The 18,632-nt window shown below is 50.2% G+C and overlaps 1 protein-coding gene across 1 annotated transcript; it reads left to right on the top strand.

Moving 5' to 3' along the window:
• The first annotated feature begins 8,157 nt into the window (after positions 1–8,157).
• CRYBB2 (crystallin beta B2) lies at positions 8,158–16,850 on the top strand. Its single transcript, XM_059894601.1, has 5 exons — positions 8,158–8,211; positions 10,932–11,050; positions 13,606–13,738; positions 14,867–15,009; positions 16,682–16,850. The coding sequence occupies exons 1-5, from the start codon at positions 8,158–8,160 to the stop codon at positions 16,848–16,850; spliced, it is 618 nt and encodes a 205-aa protein (XP_059750584.1).
• The last annotated feature ends 1,782 nt before the right edge of the window (positions 16,851–18,632 follow it).

Below are 18,632 nucleotides of genomic sequence, written 5' to 3'. Positions count from 1 at the left end.
CCTTAGAACCTGAAATGGTGGTGAGTGAGAGCCACTTCCAGCTGCCAGCATCTGCATGCTTGTGTGCCGGGGGGCAGCTGGTATTCTGGGGAATTAACGCCTACTAGGAGCAGCCCTCATCCAATAGCTAACAGGAATTAGTGTATAAATACCCCAGCTCCCTACCCTCGGGTGGGAACTTGACCAAGCATTCCTCCCCATTTTGGAAAGAATCATGGCACCTGTGGCGATGTTGCCTGCAGTGTTTGCATCACTAATAAATCACCTCTGGGCCAATCCACATGTCTGGCTGTGTTATGTTCAAGAAGATTCTTCATGGGCATATGAAAACGTCAAACACACATTCAGTTCAATATTAACTTCTTATCCAAGCTTGTCCACTATGAGTAGCACAAATACCTAACTCCTTGTTTACATCATTCTGGTATAACTGTGTCCAAACCTTTATCTATTGAAATACATATTATTACACATTTTATTTTATTTATTCTTATATATTACAGTTAGGACATTTTATTATGAATTTATTCTGAAAGTATGTACATAGGTGAGTTGTGGTTTCAATTTTATTTCAGGAAAGGGCTGTCACACAGTAACTGTCATGAGAAGGGAGTGTCGGTGCTGAAAGAGGGACAAGTTCTCGACTTGCTGGCCTCCGAGGCTCCTTGTAGCTCTGGCTCCTTTGTATCTAAGGATCAAACTGTGTTTGGGGACACCAAGGCCTGTACTCTTTGTAGCATCAAGAAGGTGATTTCAACTAAAAATAGAGTTACCATATGATTCAGCAATCCCACTCCTGGGCATATATCCCAAAAAAACTCTAATGCAAAAAGATACATGCATCCCTATGTTCATAGCAGCACTATTCACAATAGCCAAGGCATGGAAACAACCTAAATGTCCATTGACAGATGAATGGATAAAGAAGATGTGGTACATATATGCAATGGAGTACTACTCAGCCATAAAAAAACCCCGAAACAATGCCATTTGCAGCAACAGGGATGCAATTAGAGATTATCATACTAAGTGAAGTCAGAAAGAGAAAGACAAATACCATATATCACTTATATGTGGAATCTAAAATATGACACAAATGAACCTATCTGTGAAACAGAAAGACTCACGGACATAGAGAACAGACTTGTGGTTGCCAAGGGGGAGGAGGATGGGGGAGGGATGGATTGGGAGTTTAGGACTAGCAGATGCAAACTATTACATATAGAATGGATAAACAACAAGGTCCTACTGTCTAGCACAGAGAACTATATTCAGTATCCTATGATAAACCATAATGGAAAAGAATATTTTAAAAAAGAATGTATATGTGTATAACTGAATCACTTTGCTGTAAAGCAGAAATTAACACAACATAGTAAATCACCTATACTTCAATTAAAAAAAAAAATCTTAAAAAAAGAAGAAGGTGATTTCAGACTTTTAGCTTCCAGAACTATGAGACAATACATTTCTGGAAGTCTTTTTGTGACATTATTTTTATTGTGGTAAAATAATCATAACATAAAATCTACCATTTTAACCACTTTTAAGTATACAGTTTAGTGGCATTAAATACATTTACATTCTTGTGCAATCATCACCACCATCCATTTCCAGAAGTGTTTTTCATCTGGCCAGACTGAAACTCTGTACTCATTAAATCATAATTCACCTGTCCCCCCTCCCTCCAGCCCCTGGCAACCACTATTCTACTTTCTGTCTCTAAATTTAGCTGCACTAAGAATCTCATATAAGTGGAATCATACAGTATTTGTCCTCTTGTGTCTGGCTTCTGTCACTTAGCATAATGTCTTCAAGTTTCATTCAGGTTGTAGCCTGTGTCAGAATTTCCTTCCCTTTTAAGGCTGAATGATATTCCATTGCAAGGATAGAACACATTTTGTTGACCCATTCATCTGTCAGTGAACATTTGGGCTGTTTCCACTTTTTGGCCATTGTGAGTAATGCTGCTATGAACGTAGGTGTACAGATACCTGCTGGAGTGCCTGGTATATTCCCAGAAGTAGAATTGCTGGATCATGTGAGAATTCTATGCTTAATTTTTTCAGGAACCGCCATACTATTTCCCATAGAGGCTGTACCATTTCATCCCCAAATTCTGTTGTTTCAAGCCACTAGTTTTGGGCCCTTGGTTATGGCAGTCCCTACTACGTGTTAGGCACAGGGCTTTGGGGATATGATGGTGTATGGTCAGGCCACTCAGGGTGGCTGTTCTCTTGCTCTCTGTACGTCCTCTGCTGGACCAGCCCCTGCTTCACCTGCACCTGCTCACGTGACCGTACCTGCCCCCCCAGCCCCCAGCTAGTGATTGTCCTAATCCTTGGCCCAGAGCGGCTCCACCTGCTAGTTTATTAAAGGGAAACACCTGCCCTCCTGATGGTCATTAATCTGAGGGCCGTGAGGGGCGTGCCCAAGCTGCTGGTTTCCCTGGTAACTGATGAGCCCCCGTGAAGTCAATTCCCCGTATAAATGGCAGCCTCCCTCCCCACCCCGCAGTGGTAATGAGTGCCGCCATGTCCTGCTCGCTGTCTGCTGCACATGGCGGGGTGTCGCCCCAGGACCCTTTGCTTCGGACGTGTAAGGTCCCCTGTCCAGTGACCGTTGATGTATCAGGCTCAAGGCTGGGCAATTACAAGGCTCACAGGCCGGCGGGTGCAGCCCAACAGTTGGCCGGCCAACCAGGAGGCCGAGGAAACTCCCGTGAGCGCCGAGCTGTCGGGAAGTAAGGACGGGGAACGGAAGGCTGCGGGGGGTGATCCCGAGGTGGCCGTCCACCAGCACGCGGGGCCCTGTGGCGGTGGCCACCGCCAGAGCTGCCTCTCTCTTCCTTACATTGATGCCCTGTTCACCTCAGAGTCTCTTTCCAGTTTAGAAGTAGCAGCTCCACCCTCGGGGTTCATCTGACCGCTCGGGGATGGCTGGTGAATACGGAGGAAACACAAGGTCCTGGATTATCCATCAGATACTTGGGTGTTATCTGGACGGGTAAGACAAGCCTACCCCCGAAACAGCACCCCTACGCAATTACAGACACAGGCTTTAGGGATATTAACTCAGGGACAGCCTTGTGAATTGGACGTGGCCAGTTACCCAGAGGGGTTTGGTTAGGGTCTGTGGCAATGGCAAAATAATAAGAGAACCCTTGGGTTTCTGGTCCCAGCTATGGGAGGGGGCAGAGCAACGATATAGGGGGATGGGACCACAGCTACGTGCCGTCTACAACGCGTCACCACGGGTGGGAGCTGACCCAAGTCATCGAGCGTCACAGCCACTATTCAGGGTCTAGAACAGCTGTGCGTGACCTACAGGACCCCCGTGGACATGGATAGCCACCAAGGACCATGAAGTCCAGGGATGGGCTGATAAAAATGCCATACACTCGATTTTCCACCTGCCTACTGCCCCACCACTGCTGGGCTATGAAGGGACCACTTAAACGATTGAGAGCGGAGCTTGCTCTCAACACGTGGACCAGGAGGCTGACTTGAGCCCTGCGAGATATCACTGAGCATCCCAGGAGCATCGTCCCAGCGCCTACGCCGTGTTAACCTAGAGGCAACTAGTCAACACCGCCCGAGCTCAGCTGTTGACACCGAGGGACCAAAGGACCGTTGCCAACCACCTGTCAGGACAACAACTCACTTTTGGCCTTGACACAGGATCTACCCCCGGGGAACAGTTATAAAGTGGCCTGGGACTGGCAGGGTTAAGTCCCGGTGGTTTGTGTTTGCGGCTTCTTGGGAATAACGTTAGAAAGGGGCTTACAGATTTCCCCTGTCTTCTCTCCGGCCCCACCTAAGGCCGCTAAGGTAATTAACCTGGGCCCCTACTGGAGAAAGGCACCATTATATTAACCCTGTGGCCTGTTGTAAAACTTCCTCTCTGGTATTTGGCACTGGCTGTGGGGCCCGAGGGTGGGCAGCTGGTGTGGTCCTGCAGGCGGGGCAGAAACCACAGGCGGGGTGGGGTTGTCTCAGTGCTCTTACTGTTTGTATTTCGCGATGGTCATGATATTCCCTGTCTTGTGCCTGTTGAACACCTTACGTTTCTTCCCTAGTCTGAGTGGAGGGAATCTGTTCACAGACTGGGCGGCAATGGGGGCCTCCCTGCGAGATGAATCTGATTGCTGATTGCCGTGGTGGTCCTCCGCTGGACTTACATGAAGAATTGACCCGATAAGCACCTGGCTTACTTGTGATACTCCTTAGCTGCCGGTGTCTAGATTGCATTTGTGGGGTTCGGTTGCGGTGCACCCCGGCCCGACCCCAGGGATATCGGGGAAGTGGGGTGGGCCAGGACTGCAAGGGTTGTGCAGGGGATGTAGGGGTGGAGAGTAGGCTCAGGCCCCTCAAGGTGGCTGTTCTCTTGCTCTGTGTCCATCCCCTGCTCGGCCAGCCCCTGCTTCACTCACATGACCACCCAATCCTCTTCATTGCAGGGCTTCATTAGTCCCTGGTTATCGATGAGCCCACCTGACGTCAATTCCCCCTATAAAGGGCAGCCTCCTTCTTCCCTGAGTAGCTGGAGAAGATTTCTGCCATGTCTGGGCAGCCATCGGCTGCACATGGTGAGGTGTCTCTCCAGAACCGTTTATGTCCAATATCCTCTTGTCCAATAAACCACTGATGTCTCTGTCGCTGTCTCTGGACTCTTTCTTTGGTCTCAAGGCTGGGAAACTACAAGGTTCACAGGCTTGCGGGTGCAGCCCAACAAGTGGTAAACCCGGCAGACATTGGCCCTTCCCTCCTGATGCTTATCTTCTATTTGGAATGACAGCAGATAAATGAGTAACATGATGTCAGGTGGTGAGAAGTGCTACAGAGAGACACAGCATGCCCAGGGGCTGGGGTGTGTGTGTGTGTGTCTGTGTGTGTGTGTGTGTGTCTGTGTGTGTCTGTGTGTGTCTGTGTGTGTCTGTGTGTGTGTGTGTGTGTGTCTGTGTGTGTCTGTGTGTGTGTCTGTGTGTGTGTGTGTGTCTGTGTGTGTCTGTGTGTGTCTGTGTGTGTGTGTGTGTGTCTGTGTGTGTCTGTGTGCCTGTGTGTGTGTGTCTGTGTGTGTCTGTGTGTGTGTCTGTGTGTGTCTGTGTGTGTGTGTGTGTGTGTGTCTGTGTGTCTGTGTGTGTGTGTCTGTGTGTCTGTGTGTGTGTCTGTGTGTGTCTGTGTGTGTGTCTGTGTGTGTGTGTGTGTCTGTGTGTGTCTGTGTGTGTGTCTGTGTGTCTGTGTGTGTGTGTCTGTGTGTGTCTGTGTGTGTGTCTGTGTGTGTGTGTGTGTGTGTCTGTGTGTGTGTCTGTGTGTGTGTGTGTGTGTGTGTGTGTGTGTGTGTTGGGGGCGTGGAAGGCGGGGGCGAGCAAGTCCCCTCACTCAAACCCAGTTTCCAAACCCCCGTGCTGTCCCCTCTCTCCTGCCTGACCTTGGATTCAGTCAGGACACAGACTGTCTACAAGGAGGACATGCAAACTGGAGGAATGCCAGTTAAGGCCAAATGCCCATGAGGCAGCGATGAGGCCGGCAGGAGGGATGTGAGAGGTTTCTCCACACCACGGGGCCCAAGGATCCTAAGGGCACCCCACTGAGGAACAGTGAGTGCTGGGACAGTCAGGGGCCTTCAGAATGAAGATCCCTCTCCTCAGCCCTGCAAGATCAGGCCTCTTCCCACCTTGGCCGCCCAGCCCAGGCCCTGCCCCATCACAGACCACCCTGTAGCTGCATTAACCTGTTTGCAGGTCTTCTCAAAATACCGCGACAGTGCCTTGTACCTGGTCCCCTTCTCTTTGGAACCCTCCTCCCAACCCGGCTTCCCAGGCGAATTTCTCCTCATCGCTGAGGACTTTGACTCTTCCCAGGAGCCTTCCTGGGTGGTCCAGGCTGGGGTAGGTCCCCTCCCTGACACTACCCCCTAGAGCAGAGCTTGGCGCCAAGTGCATGCCTGATCAATATTTGTTGAATGCACGGATGGATGGATGGATGCTGGACCCTGCCAAACCACCTTCCTGTCCTTGTTTTTTTTTCACCAGGGCCACTGAAATTTGCCTCTGTCTGCCTCCCCCAGGGCTCAACTGACCACATCAGTGAACCCAGCATGCCCCTGGTTCTGGCAGCTGGACGGCTGATGCATGCAAAGTGGGCATCTCCTTGCTCAACCGCCTGACCACCCTGGCGCGGCCGAATCTGAAAGCTGATGACATTATTGTGCAGAGACACAATGTCTGTGGGCATTTGCTGACCTGGGCTTTGGTGCGGGCTTAATCCAGCATTCTCGCCCCGCTTTCCGCAGGGACGCAGCGGTCACCCGGCTTGGCACCGGCACTGCTGGGGAAGGTATAAATGCCACCTCCCGCCGGCCGGCTTCACGGGCACTCTCGGGCTGGTGTCACTGGTAAGAATGCCTCTCTTGCTTGTCTTGCCTTTTTCTCTCATCCTCCTCCCTGCTGGAAAGTGTGGGAGACCTGGGTTCAAATCCAGAGGCTGTCACTTTCTGACAGGGTGACTTGGGGCAAAGACCTCAAGGTGCTGAGCCTCGGTTTTCTTTTCTGTTAAATGGGGAGGGGGTCGTAAAACCTCCTTTGCTGTGGGGCTCAGAGGTACATAGGTGAGCGGTCTAGCGCAGTGCCTGGCACAGTGTGTATTTTGGTGGTGCTCCTTATTAGTATTAGACAGTCCATCAGCATCCTCGTTTTGCCAGTGGAGGAGCATATAACTGAGGGTTTTGCAAGTGGAAGGAGTAAAACCACGGAAGGTTCAGCTTCATTTCTAGGGTGGTGAGTCAGCTCTCTCCATATCCACAAACACTCCCGGGCACCGGCTCTGTGTCCCGCCTTGGGACAGCTAGGAAGCAGCCCCCCTCTCGGGGAGCTCCCAGCAACAGGTGACTCCAAAGGCACTAAAACTGGGTGGAAAGGACACTAATAATGCCATAATTGCTGCCGTGCACTGAGCACTGAGTGGGTTCCGGGACGGCGGCCGAGTGCTTGAGGTTTTCTGTGTTATATGATTGGATCATCACAACCTGTGGACCAGGCACCATCCTGTCCCCATTATACAGAACAGGAAATTGAGGCACAGAGGGGATGACCTTCCCAGGGCCTTGATGCTGGTAAGCAGCGGAGGAAGCACCTGAGCTGAACCACCTGAGCTTAATCTTTAGTCTGAGGATGCCGCTGGGGCTGTAATGTGGGATCTTGGGCACAGTGACAGACCCAGAGGGCTGGTTTCTTAGGGGAGAAGGGCAGGTTTGGCTCCCAAGCTGCTTAGTTGAATGTCCTCTTTTTGGGGAACATCCTGGCCTGGCCTCTGGTGTGGAAGGAGCTTCTGGAAGCCGGATGTTGTCTCTGGAGAAGGAGACAGGTTTCCGCTCTACACTGGGAAAACACAGGCTGCGTTCTCTGTCCATCCTGTGGGAAGGGAGAAGAAACTGACACTCTTCCAGAATTTTCTGACGTTCTTGGCTGCTGCTGGTCACAGTGCCTGAACTTCCATAACACTCGCGTCGTTGCTTTCTTGTGGCAGGAGTTCCATAACGCACTTGTGTACTATTTGGGTGGTGGAGGGGAGGATAAGACCAATGGTGGAAAGGAGCATTCTGGGTACTGGATGGGGGGGGGGCAGAAGTCAAGGAGGAAGTTGGGGATGAGGGGCGGGGGCCCAGGGGACTCTGTGAGATGGCAGATTGGGAGCTAAAACCCGGCCAAGCACAGCCAGTGCATGGGGTTTGTCTGCCCACGTTATATTCTTTGAATCAAGAAATTTCTCCATAATATCAATCGATGCATAAGAAATTTATGCATAATAGCATCAATTATCTGGGGCCAAGTGGGTCCCCACTCACACTCTAGTTTCTCACTTTAATTTTTAGTAGACCTCATTTCTCTGTCCCCCCTCGGAGCTGGCCTGGACACAAAGAAGCGAAGCTAAGGATGGACGTTCAGGCAGCCGCTGGCTGTCTCCACTGCCCTAGGACAACCTGAAATCAGGGAGACAAGAAAACAGGACGTGGGGCTGGAGTGATGTGGCCCCAGGACACGCCGCCACCACCACCCCTGTCCCCCCAGTGGGGGAACCGAGGGCCCAGAGAGAGGTCCTCACTGCTGCTTCCCCCATGCCTTGCCTTCCAGGTCATTCCTGCACCGGACAGCCCACCATGGCCTCAGACCACCAGACCCAAGCGGGCAAACCTCAGCCCCTCAACCCCAAGGTGGGTACCACGTGGGAGGAAGGGGTGGCGAGCACGGTGCCTCTCCCAGACTCGGTTTCCCTCCTGTAAAGTGGGGTTGGTGTCTTCCTTTCTGGGGCTCCCCCTCTCTGGGCCACAGTCTCCCCAACTTGCACACTGGAGGGGGTGCTGATTCAGAAGGCCCCTCCCCAGCCCACGACTAGCATCCTTCTGGCTTTGGAGACTTAATTTTCTCTGCCTTACCCTTTACCCCATTGCCCAGGGTGGGTACCCAAAGCCAAGGCAGACCCTCAGTCCAGCCTGAGATGGGGCTTGTGAATGGGAGGTGGGGTGGGATTCCTGACTCCACACCTGCTGTGTGACCTTGGCCAGTCACTTGACCTCTCTGAGCCTCAGGTCCCTCCTTCAAAAACTGGGGAGCGTTGGACTCATGGCATAAGATAATTGTGAAGAGGCAAAGAAAACAGGCCCAGCCTAATGCTTGTCCACCTAACGCCAGCCTTCTTTGTTTTTTCCTCCTAAGGGCGGTGGGATCTTATCCCAATGTCAGGGGCTTGTCACACTGAATCTGCCCTCAAACTTCTACAGTCCACCAGGCTGCCCTCCTGTTTCCCTCTGCCTCAGAGGCCCCAGGCATAGATTCCATCCTGGAACTGCCTTTTGGTCTGATTTGGGCCCCCACCCCAGCTCACCCCAATTCTGTCCCTTAAGAGGCTTACTTTCTAGAAGAAAGACAATAAATAAACTAATAAATACATAACTTCAAGGAGTGGAAAGTGTTAGGAAGAAACAAGAGTGGGTTCTTTAGGGTCAGGGTGGACGAGGAACGTGTTAGCTAAGGTGGTCAGGGAGGACTTCTCTGAGGAGGTGACATTGAGCAGAGCCCCCAGTCAAGTGAGGAAGTAGTGAAAACTGGGGAGTTGGGGGTAGGGGAGAGCATTCTTGGCAACGGGCACAGTGAGTGCAAAGGCCCAGGGGTTGGAGTGAGATGGGTGCGTTTGAGCAGCAAGAAGCCCAGTGTGATATGGCTTGGAGCAGCTCTGTCCAATCGATTTCAAATGGGAGCCACTTATGGACTTTAACACTTCCTAGTAGACATGTTAACAAAGTAAAAAGAAACAGGGGAAATTAATTTTCATATATTTTATTAAGCCCGATATATCCTAATGTACAGTCAGTAGAAAAATTATTGGAGAACTATTTTATATTCTTTTTTTCATACTGTATCTTCAACATCTGATGTGTTTTTGATACCCATAGCACATTTTAATTCAGATTAGTTGCACATGTTCAATAGACATCTAGTAGTTGCTGAATTGGACAGTGCAGGTTGAAAGGATCAGGTAATACGTAAATTTTTAGCATCCATTTGTTGATACTTACAACAACAATGATAATACTGAGCTCCTGGGCTCTGAGGCCTTTCAAATGCATGGGGAGGCTGACCTGCCTTGCCCTCCTTGCCCCTGTAAGCCCTTGTCTCCCAGGCCAGTGTCATAATCCACTAGCCCCTGACTCCCAGGTTCTCGATTCTTCTCAATAAGCCTGCGGAATAGGCATGATTCCCCATTTTACAGATGGGACAGCTGAGGCTCAGAGCAATCACGTGGCTTCCTCAGGTTGCACAGCTGTATGCAACAGAGGCGACATAGGAGCCCAGTTCTCCTGACCCATCTGTGATCTTGTCAGTGATCATAAAGGCTGAACTGAGCCCATGGAATTTGACTCTGAACCTTGCTGGGCCTCCCTCCCCTGGCTTTGTCTGGCTAATCCCCGGCCTGGGAGAGAGGGGCGTGTTTACCCAGCCAGTGCTGACCGCTTGGATTGTGCAGCTGCCCCTCCTGGAGGCCCACTTCCCTGAACCCCGCCCCCCTTCATCCAGAGGCAGTCCCCTGGGGGAAGTGTGGCTGAAAAACGTCTGCCCCCAGGTTCTGTCTGGAATCCTGAAAGGAGGCAGCTGCCCCCCGCCCCCACCTCTTAGCACTTGGCTGTGAGGCCCTGAGCAGCCCTTTCATTTTGCTGATCTTCACTTTTCCTGATGGGGATCCTGCCGGCCCTTCCCTGGGCTGCTGAGAGGCAGGTGAGGCAAGGGGAGTGAAGTCCTCTTAAGAAGTATCCGGAGGATAGCCTGCAAAACCTGTGGGGGCTTAAGAAAAGGGCACAGGTATGCGTAGTCTTATGGGTGAAATGGGGGTGAAGGGTGGATATGGCAGCACTGGTCCAGCTCTAACGGGGGCAGGAGAAGCTTAAGCAGCATGGTCTAGCATCTTATTACTCCTACTCTGGTCCACAGACCAGTGGTATCAAAATGCTGCTCTACAGGAAACAGCATCAGACAAGCTTGGGCTCTAATTTCAGCTCTGCCACTTACCCACTTGGGAATCTTAGCATGTCCCTTAATATAATTATGCCTCCCACACGCAGAGCAAATATGGTGTGCTAACCATCACGTTCCTCTGAATCCTTCCAACAACCCCATGATGTAGGTTCTGTCTTTATTTCCCATTTTACAGATGGAGAAACCGAGGCTCAGACAGGTAAAATACTGGCTTAGGGTCTTGCAGCTGGTAACTGGAGCCAAGAATGTCAGACTTTATATTTGGTTCGTGATTCCCAAGTGTGGAACCCTTCAGCATCCTTCAAGGCTCTCTGAGCCCCCTCCCTACGCCCACTCACCCCCACTGCCCTGTTCTCCCTCCTCCCCATCATGACGGGGGTCTGACTCTCTCCTCCTGTTGCAGATCATCATCTTTGAGCAGGAAAACTTCCAGGGCCACTCACATGAGCTCAATGGGCCCTGCCCCAACCTGAAGGAGACCGGCGTGGAGAAGGCAGGCTCTGTCCTGGTGCAGGCTGGACCGTAAGTACCTGGGGGCCTCACTTGGTCAGGGGTTGCCGGGGTGAGGCAGTCAGGCTGTGGAACGAGCTGGAGGGATCCGCTCTCACTGAGCTCCTAGACTGTGCAATCAGGAGACCAGGATTTGGGGTCTTGGCAGCCTGTGGAGAGAGCCTGTGGTTTGAGTTCAGATAGAGCTGGGTTTCAAATCCTGGTTCCACCACTTCTGTGCTGTGTGACGTTGGACCAGGAACTTCTCTCTCTGCGCCTCGTTTTTCTCCTCTGTAGGAGAGGATAAGCATGTCCTCCTGGGGATGATGGGATGGAGCTCATGTGAAAAGCCTGACACCAAGGTCATCCACTTCCTTGAGGCAGGGAGACAGACACAGTGACTCCCGTGGACCTTTTTAGAGCTGCCAATCTCTGGCTCTGGGAGTGTCCTCACTCTCCTGGGAGGTTTAAAGCTGGATGTCCCAGCTCTGCAACCACCCCTCCCTTCCCAGGTCCTGGTGATACTTGGTTTTCGCAGCTACGCTGACACATTTGGGGGCCAGCAGGCTTGGGACCCCTGGCCCAAGAGAGAAGGGGAGGTGACTGGTCAGGTCTGACTCTGCTGCGCTCAGGTGACATAGTTGAGCACAGCCTGTAGGGGCCTCTCCTTGTGGTTCCCTGACTGTTCCTTCTCTCCAAGAGCCTCCGGAATCAGGGGTGGCCACCAGTGACCCCCAACCAACAGTTCAGTGAGTCTAGTGTGGGTCCTGGATGACCCGCACCACACCTCAAGGTTCACCGGGAATTCTGCAGTGTGTGATGACCGTAATTGAATCAGAGTCTGCTGGTGTGGAGAACACGGCCAAAGGAATGGCCCTGCCCAGCCCCACTCAGCTGATGCGCTCAGAGCATCAGTGTGCCTGACAGCATGTCTTCCCGGACGGCTGAAGTTTTGACAATTGAAGCACCACATCTGATTTTTCAGTTGTCTTTTTTTTTTAGTATCTGGATGCAAGAATTTCTCAAATAGACCTTATATTCCTCCTCTGCTTTCTTTTAAAATTTGATAGTTTTATTAATTATTGTTTATTGTTTAAAATTAAGGAGCAATGGTTTAGTGCAAAAAAGCCATACGACTCTAATCTTACCACTCAGAGTAACCATTAAGATTTTCATATAAACTTATATTTTTCTCTGTATATATTTCATCAAATATATATTAGATATATACTTAATCAAAAGTCAGATCATGCTTTACATACTGGTTTATAACTCATTTTGAAAACTTTTATCTCAAATTCTCTCCATGTCATTAAGTAGCATTTTATGTCAGTGCTTTTCAAAGAGATTTTTGGAGGTAAATCTGTATCAGAATCACAGAAGGTGGGGAGGCTTTGAAATGCAGATTCTTGGGTCCCAGCCCTGCCCCATTGTATCAAACTCTTGGGCCTGGAGCCCAGGAATCTGCATTTCACAAACCCACCACCCTGTGATATTTCTGCCCAGTTAAGTTTGAGAACCCGTGTCCTACTTCATTGTTTTTCATGCCTTTGTATCATTTCATTACGGGATATGACATAATTTACTCAACCAGGCCATGCCCATTGGATGTGTAAGTTATTTTGATTATTTGATATTATAAACGACACCGTGATGAACATCGTTACCCATGTTATCTGTGAGCTCTTTGACAACTGTTTTCTAAGGACACGTTGCCTAAAGCTGAATTGCCAGATCAAGAGGGCATCCTCTTCTAAAAGCAGCAAGAAACATCATCTCCCCTTCCGTTAAGGACTTAGATTACTGTTCCAAAGTTGTCACTGTGCCAGGCTGAACTGTCTGCCTCTGCGATGAACGCCCCAGAATGCCAGGCATTATGAAGTCGGTGCCACCTTTTTCTTATTGTCCCCTTTCCTCTATTAGCCATGCCTCACTGGCAGGTAATCCTTCCCTTTAAGGATTTTCTCTTCTACTGTGGATCTAAGACTATTAGAGTTTTGTGTAGCGTAGGAGTCCAGAGACCACCATCAAGAACCAAAGAGGAAAGAGACCCAGAGAGAAGGGGTTGGTATGAACAAGGTACGTGAGCTTTAGATACAGTGATATTCTGCAGTCTGTTCTCGGTAGTAAAAGCTGATTGGGCACATTTCTTCCCAACTCCATGTTCACTGATGTCACACTGAGAGCTTGACACTGGCCACGGTGGGAGTATTTACACCATGGAAATTAGCAAACGCTACAAACAGGATTTGTTTTGTTTTTCAGAGCTGGCTGTTGATTTACCAGCATACCATTGGCCTTAGGACATGGGTTCTATACATCTGTATTTGTTGCTAGGCCATCTTTTAGACTTCCTCCTCATTTCTTGGTTATGTTCCAGATGATTGAAGTCAGCACCCTGCTGGGTTCTGGATAACTGAGGTGACGCTGCTCTTGGATTTGCTGTGCTTGGATTTAAATGAGGCTGCTACTCATTTTGATGAGCTGGGCAACTGTGAGCACTGGGGCCCAAACGAGTAGCCAGGGTCCCACCAGAGGAAGCCTGGAGTGAGCCTGACCTGCCCTCTCTCTCTCTGTCTCCACTGCAGCTGGGTGGGCTATGAGCAAGCCAACTGCAAAGGGGAGCAGTTTGTGTTTGAGAAGGGTGAGTACCCCCGCTGGGACTCATGGACCAGCAGTCGGAGGACAGACTCCCTCAGCTCCCTGAGGCCCATCAAAGTGGTAAGCCCCCGACCCTCATCTTCTTCCTCTCTTTGCCCCCTTGGAGCCAGCGGTCTGGGGACCAGGAAGGAGCCTTCACCTCTGGCATCGTGCCCCTTCTGACTGGCGGGGGACTTCCTGGCTGTGTGACCTCGCATAAGTCACTTCACTTCCCTGAGCCTCAGTTTCCTCACCTGTAAGATGGGGATATTAGTATCTACTGTCCTGAGATACCAGCAGGCTTAGCCTGAGAATTGCCACACCGTATGACTTCAGGGGCTTCATTCAAGATGCTCCAGGGGGCGCTGTTCACATTCTATTCTATGTGGATGGTGTGGTCCAGGGCTGTGTGATTTCTGTCACAAAGCAATCGTTCCATAAATGATTGCCACCATAAATATTCAAAGAAATTCTGGGTTTCGGGGTGGAGGAGAAGGCAGTTTAGCTCTTGTTCACAATTCATGCCAGTGTAACCTTTCAGAGCTTCTCTGATCCTGATTACTAGTATGTGAACTCTCTGGAGGGCAAAGGGCCCAGCGATGCTCAGTTATACTCCCAAACCTCCCCAGCCCAGTCTAGTTCTCCCCAGAACTAGATGGAAAATCGGAGAACATTGGACTTGGCATTCCACAGACCTGGGTTCCTCTGCTGGCTCTGGCACTCCCGGCTGTGTGACCTTGAGTCACTTTACCTCTCTAAGCCTCAGTTTTCTTATCCACCAAACAGCATAAAAGTAGTTTAAAGGATGAAAGGAGATGACTAAGAAAAATGTCACAGGAACAGGAGGCTGGGAAGATATGTGGAGATGAAGGAAAGCCAAAATATTTCAAGTGTCTACTAGAGGCACGATAAGCCTATGTGTGTGTGTGTGTGTATCATGGCTGTCATTTATTTTTAAAAAAGGGAGTTGAGGCGTTGGGAGGGAAAATGCCATTTCAGAATCAAATATTCCCCGAAGTGTAGAATCTGGAGTGTCTGTTACGTGAAAATAGCCCAGTAGGATCTTAATGAACAAACACTGTTGGATGCCGTTGCCATAGACACTCACGTGGTGGGGGTCTTGGGCCAGCGGGCTGCAGGTGGAGCCTGCTGGTCCCAACTCCAGGGACCCCTCACCCACACTCGCTTTCCCCCACTCCCTGTCCACAGGACAGCCAGGAGCATAAGATCATCCTCTATGAGAACCCCAACTTCACAGGGAAGAAGATGGAGGTGATAGACGATGATGTGCCCAGCTTCCATGCCCACGGCTACCAGGAGAAGGTGTCTTCTGTGCGGGTGCAGAGTGGCACGTGAGTGCACACCCAGCCCTGGCTTGCCCCGCCCCAGGGGCCCAGACCCTGGGCTGCTAAGTCCTGCTCTGTCCTGAACTCTGGGGATCTTGTACATTCCTGACCTCAGTCTTCTCATTGGAAAATGGGCATTGAAATCATCAGCCTACACATGGCTTTTGGCCCCTGAAGTTCCATCCTGATCTGCCTTTTGGGCAACACCCTACCTCTGGAGGAGAGAAACCTTGGCCTTAACCTCAGGCCCAAAGAGCAGGACAGTAAATGGTGGGGGTGGGGGGGCAGGGTAAGGCAGAGGTGGGGAGGGTGTGGGAGGAGCAGAAGCTGGGAATGAGTTGAGTGGTCTTAACAGAGCTGGGAGAGGCAGGAAGCCCAGCCCGTGCTGGCCTTTGACGGCCTGAGTTCCTGAGATTGGAAATAGGAGGGATCCTTCTCCGCCAAATTAAACTTCGGCACATAAACCTCAACCATCAGCATTGGGGAATTTCTCAATGTGAAAAATTTGGATTCCACGGGGAGTCTGATGATGGGCTTTGGGTAGTGGCGTGCTGGAGCCGGCTTGTACCAGCTTGCAAAAGCTGACTGTTAACTTTTCAGAATTTATGTGAGCTGGTTATTTAATCATTGGTAACTTGAAATGAGCCATCATGAAGTATTTACACCTCAGAAATTGGAAAATGTTACAAATCAAGACTTTCCCCTCCCCCCCCCCAAGAGAGCTAGTTTACCAACACATACTGGCTTTCTGGGACTTGTCAAACTCCTAGAGTGTGCAAAGTTCTGTATTCATGTTCCCCTCCATTTACTCGTTTATTCATTCATTGATTCAATTTGTCGAGTGACGTCATATGCCAGGCACCGTGTTAAGTGATCAGTTAAGTCAAGGTAGGTTAAACAGACCTGGCCTCTGCCTTGTGTAACTAGCAGTCTGGTTGGGGACAACTGTTAATAGTTTAGGAATCTGCACGAATCTGGCCTCCTTCCCCGAGGAAGGCACTCTTGAGCTGAGATCTCAAGAAAGTAGGAATTATAGAGGTAGAGAGAAGGAAGGACATCCCAGACAGTGAGAACAGCACATGCAAAGGTCCTGTGGTGGGAGGAGCCTGGTGAGTCTGATGGGCTCTACAAGGGACGGAGTGGCTGTGCTGCAGAGATATAGGGGCCCAAGTTTGAGAAGCAGAGCTAGAGGTGTCCACAGGGGCTGGATGGGCAGGTCCATGTGGGCCAGGACTGTGTGATGCTTTCTGGGGAGAAGACTGTAATGGTCATCAGGTACTCAGAGTGAGTGACCCCTAAATGGTGATGGCTTCAAAGGGTGGAGGGATCATGGAGGGCTCCTGGGACCTAGCCTGCTGTCCTTTGGCCTTGCCAGGGGTTGGGTTAAGAGGCCTGTCTTCTTCTAAGCTTAAGTGAGCTTGAGATCACCCCTTCCTCTGAACCCAGTGTCAGGCCTTCAGTTAAAAGTTGCTTCTGGAGGTAGTGAGCTCCCCATGAAGGGAAGGAAGAAAGCAGAGGCTGGTCCCAGGAAGAGTGGGGGTGTTCCTGCTCGACACCCAGTTAGTGTGAAATGATTGAAAGGCCCCACCCTTCCTAGTGGCTAAACAATTCTCCCTCTCTCTCTCCATCTGCATCTCCTGTCTCCCCACGTCCCCTCTTCCCACCTCTGGCCCTGCAGGTGGGTCGGCTACCAGTACCCCGGCTACCGCGGGCTGCAGTACCTGCTGGAGAAGGGTGATTACAAGGACAGCGGCGACTTCGGGGCCCCCCAGCCCCAGGTGCAGTCCGTGCGCCGCATCCGAGACATGCAGTGGCACCAACGAGGCACCTTCCACCCCTCCAACTAGTGCCTCCCATTTCCTCCTTCCCAGGGGCCTGGTCAGCTGCCCAGGATCCCACCAGACATCCTGGCGAGTGAATAAAGTGTGACTTGCAACTTGTCCACGGCAGTGTCTTTTATCCCCCATGGGAGCCAGGGTGCTGCGTGCACTTATCCCCGTGCGAGCCAGGGTGCTGCGTGTAGTGTGTGTGTGCACGCGTGCACTTGTATGAAAGAAACACAGAAAGAAGAGAGAACCAGAAAGTGACTGGGTGAGGGGTGGGCAACCTCTTCGAGAATTTTCAGCTCTGCAGCTGCTTAGCTGTGTGACCTTGGGCACATTGCCCAACCTCTCTGAGCCTCCACTTCTTCACCTGACTTACAACCCTCTTTACCCCGTGAGTGGCTGGCTTGGCTGACCTCTCAGTCCTTCTTGTGTGGTTGCTGAGCAGTCACTCAAGGGCATGTGATGGATGCTCCAGCCCTTAAAAATGTACCCACTGCCTGCCATTCCCACAGAATTGCCTTATCACCTTGAACCTGGGAGTTTTCTTAGATCTGCCCAGCAGAGCCCCAAACCCTGCAACCCCCACTCCATCCAGGAGAGAGGTCACAATGACCTGTTTGTAGGTTTGTGTGTTCCTTGGTTCCTTTGTTCACAACTTGATTGGGGTTGTCACTTAGCATAGCAACTGGGGGCTGGGTTCCTGCATCCAACTGGCCTGGGTCCTAATGGCTGTTCTGGAGGCTTGGCCAATGATGGGGCCTCAGAACCTTAATGCCTCCACTTGGAAAAATAGGGAAAAAATAGTGCCTCCCTAACAGGGTTACAGCAAGGACGTCATGAGATAGCCCAGGTGTTCTCTATATAAATGTTAATCACTGGTTGGTTTTCTGTGCTGCAAATATCCCCTCCCAGAGAGCAGCTTCTTTTTACTTTGTCTTTGGTATCTTTTGATGCAGTAGTTTTAAATTTTGATGTGGTCTAACATCAGTCTGTTCCTTTATGGTTTGTATCTGCCGTGTCTTCTTTAAGAAATTCTTTCTCACCCCACTTCTCACAAATATGTTCTCCAGATTTTTTTCCTAAAAATTTTAAAGTTTTGCTTTTCCCACTTAAATTCTCAGTCCTCCTGGAGTTGATTTTTCTGTATAGTGTGTGCCAGGGACCTAATTTCTTTTTTCTCTTTTTTTCCACTTTGAACCACCGTTGTCCTGGGGTAATGAGAAATCCATTTCCCCCACTGTGGTGCGAAGTTGCCTCTGTGTCCCATAGTAGATTGACACATATGTGTGGGGTCTGTTTATGGGCTCTTTTTTTTTTCTGTTCCTTTAGTCTATCTGTGTATCTCTGTACTCTTACCATATTATGTTAATAGCCATTGCTGTGTAATAAATCTTGCAGTGCCCTACATCATTCTTCTTCAAGGACGTTTTAGATAGGCTTGCCCCTTTATATCTCCATATAAAATCATTTTCTCAAATCTAGAAAAATGGGAAACCATATTGAATGAGCTAAAGAGATTAAAATGATTACCATGAAGGTGGGAACTAATCAGTGCTTAACAAATTTTGCCAGCTTTGATTTGTTCCTTCATTCTTCAGCCAACACTCACTGAGTACCTGTCTTGTTCCTGGAATGGACAGAGTAGGGGATACAAAGGAGGTAAGACAAAGCCCCTGCCCCCCAGGAAGCTTCTACTCTGGGGGTAATGGTAATAGCTTAAGAGTAGAACCTTGATGATGATTATGAGTTGAATTATACCCCCCTCAAAATTCATATGTTGAAGTCCTAACCCCCAATACCTGA

Source organism: Balaenoptera ricei, chromosome 14 (assembly GCF_028023285.1).
Source record: "Balaenoptera ricei isolate mBalRic1 chromosome 14, mBalRic1.hap2, whole genome shotgun sequence".
NCBI classification, from domain to species: domain Eukaryota; kingdom Metazoa; phylum Chordata; class Mammalia; order Artiodactyla; family Balaenopteridae; genus Balaenoptera; species Balaenoptera ricei.
Note: the sequence above shows the minus strand (reverse complement) of the source record. Positions and strands in the feature narration are given on the sequence as shown.